The sequence below is a fragment of the Penaeus monodon genome, chromosome 1, assembly GCF_015228065.2.
Source record: "Penaeus monodon isolate SGIC_2016 chromosome 1, NSTDA_Pmon_1, whole genome shotgun sequence".
In the NCBI taxonomy this organism is placed as follows: domain Eukaryota; kingdom Metazoa; phylum Arthropoda; class Malacostraca; order Decapoda; family Penaeidae; genus Penaeus; species Penaeus monodon.
In genome coordinates, this window is record NC_051386.1 from 20,363,529 (window position 1) to 20,366,028 (window position 2,500).

Genomic DNA, 2,500 nt, shown 5'->3' on the forward strand with positions numbered 1-2,500 from the left:
TGTGTGTGAAGTAATGTCAGACCTGGTTGTTTTAGCTGCATAGAGATAATTTATTTGTTCATTTGATTTGAGCTAGTTCTCAGGAGAATTGAAGAATATTACAAAAAACTGAGAGAATATGATGGGTTAAGAAGTTCCAGTGAAATGTTTGATGTGTTTAATGTCCATTGGAGTAATTCTTGATCATATGTACTTTCATATTTGATTTAGAAACAGAGGAATCTTAAAAGTCATGCTACCTCCTTGGATATTACCTGCAATTTATTCAGGTTATTTAAACCTTTCATTGAAGGAAATATTCTTACATTATTATTTTTAACTGTTACCAGGTTCAACGTACAATCGCCAAACAGATTCATTTAGTCCAGAGTGTTGGCAAAGGTCGGTATGGTGAGGTGTGGCTTGGCCGTTGGAGAGGTGAAAGGGTAGCTGTAAAGATTTTCTTCACAACAGATGAAGCCTCTTGGTTCAGAGAAACAGAAATTTATCAGACTGTACTTCTACGACATGAAAATATTTTAGGTAAGTATTGTTTTAGGTGCATTTAAAGTGCTACTAGTTGAATATGTATATGAATAAGTATACAGAAAACCAAGAAATTAAGTTTTTATAGAAAATTATGAAATAGAGTTGATCCTGCAAAATAAGATTATAAAGGCTTGATGATTTTATAATCATAGTGTGAGTATAAAACTTAGAGAAATGGAGTCTAATGCAGCATTGTATAATTGACTATGCCGCAGTCAAATCGTGGTATTCTTACATTTCATTATAATGTGTTGGAATCAGTACTCTTCAGGTAGGTATTCATGGCTGAAGATCTGTATACCTATTGAAATGCCCATTTGATTAGCATTTGAATTGATTCATATGTTATACCTTTTTCTTTTCTTTTCTTTTCTAGGTTTCATCGCTGCTGACATTAAAGGCACCGGCTCTTGGACACAGATGTTGCTGATCACAGACTACCATCCACTTGGCTCCCTTCATGACTACTTACAAATAACAACACTGAATTACTATTCTATGTTACGGCTTAGTCTCTCCACTGCTTGTGGGATTTCTCATCTGCATACAGAGATCTTTGGAACCAAGGGAAAACCAGCCATTGCTCACCGTGATATAAAGAGTAAAAATATCCTTGTTAAAAAGAATGGAGAATGCTGCATTGCTGACTTTGGTCTTGCAGTCAAATATGTCAGGTAGGGAGAGAGAGAAAAGGTGTATTTATATGTTTGCAAGAGTTAAACCACTTTTCATATTATGATCAAGTATGGTTAGTAAATGGTATGGTTAGTAAATATCTTGAGCCCACAGTCCACAATCTGTAAGATTTGCCTTGCTAGAAGTAAGATAGGGTAGTCGCCTGTATTAAGGTAGTAAACTTTGAATATGAATAAGGCCTGTAGACACTATATTTTTTGCCAAATAGTATTTTTGTATTTATTTTTTATATTTATACTTATTTTCAATATTGAAGAGCAGGATTAGAGAGTTTATATATATATATAACTCATATGTATCTAAATTTGTTTCTTATATCCAGAAAAAAGTGAAGGGATTTAATGATGTGTGTGTAGGCTTTAGAATATATTGGGGAAAGGAATATTAGGAATCAGAACACTTCTGACTGAAACTCTAAGGAGATAGTGTCATGGTTAAGAATGTAGTATCATGAGTGTTGATAATCTCTATAGATTGTTTCATCAAATTGCAGTTTTTACCTGTTGATTTGTACTGAAGTTGATGTGCACAAGCCCTGTCCAGAGCTAGTGTAATCATTTGTTTACACTTGGATGGCCTGCCTGAAATCACCTTTCTGCGCTATTCCTTTAATGTTCAGAGGAAGTTATTTTATTATTTTATCAGTATTTTTATTTATGTTGAATTCATACTAATGTTAAGAATATTGGTTATAACATTAATTATGTTGAAAATAGAACTATTCCCCCCCCCCCCATAAAAAAATAAATAAAATAAAATAAAAATAAATAAATAATAAATAAAATAGAATGAATTAAAAAAAAAACAAGGAACTGGGACAACAGGTGGGCTAGGTAGGCAAAGTCCTTGGTGACTAAGTGATTATGAAGCCATCAAATGCAAATATAATTGACAAAACAGAATGAAAGTGCATATACCTAGCTTTAAATTATACTTTTGACATTTTCTTCATCACCTAATCTGTATTTCATAAGTCAACATTTTTTTAGTATTTGCTTTTGAATATTGAATTTGTATAGTGCGTGGTTATGATGAAAATCATATACTTAGATAAAATTGATGTTTGTATCAGAATGGCAGGAAATGGTAAAAATCCTAACTAAAATGTTGATATGTGTTTTATTTGAATATCTACATACTTACATATTTATTCATAAATTCCAATTTTCCAGTGAAAGCAATGACCTGGACCTAGGCACAAACCCAAAAGTGGGAACCAGACGATACATGGCACCTGAAGTCCTTAACGAAACCATAAACTTCAGCTGTTTTGAGT

General features: G+C 32.7%; 1 protein-coding gene across 1 annotated transcript in view; it reads left to right on the plus strand.

The window, feature by feature from the left end:
- LOC119568585 (bone morphogenetic protein receptor type-1B-like) overlaps positions 1-2,500 on the plus strand; it is a gene marked incomplete at both ends in the record, with an annotated part of 4,417 nt that overhangs the window by 1,406 nt on the left and 511 nt on the right. The window contains 3 exon segments of the mRNA XM_037917149.1: positions 330-522; positions 905-1,202; positions 2,397-2,500. The exon segment at positions 2,397-2,500 is cut by the window's right edge and continues 58 nt beyond it. Coding sequence (XP_037773077.1) covers positions 330-522; positions 905-1,202; positions 2,397-2,500 — 595 coding nt within the window.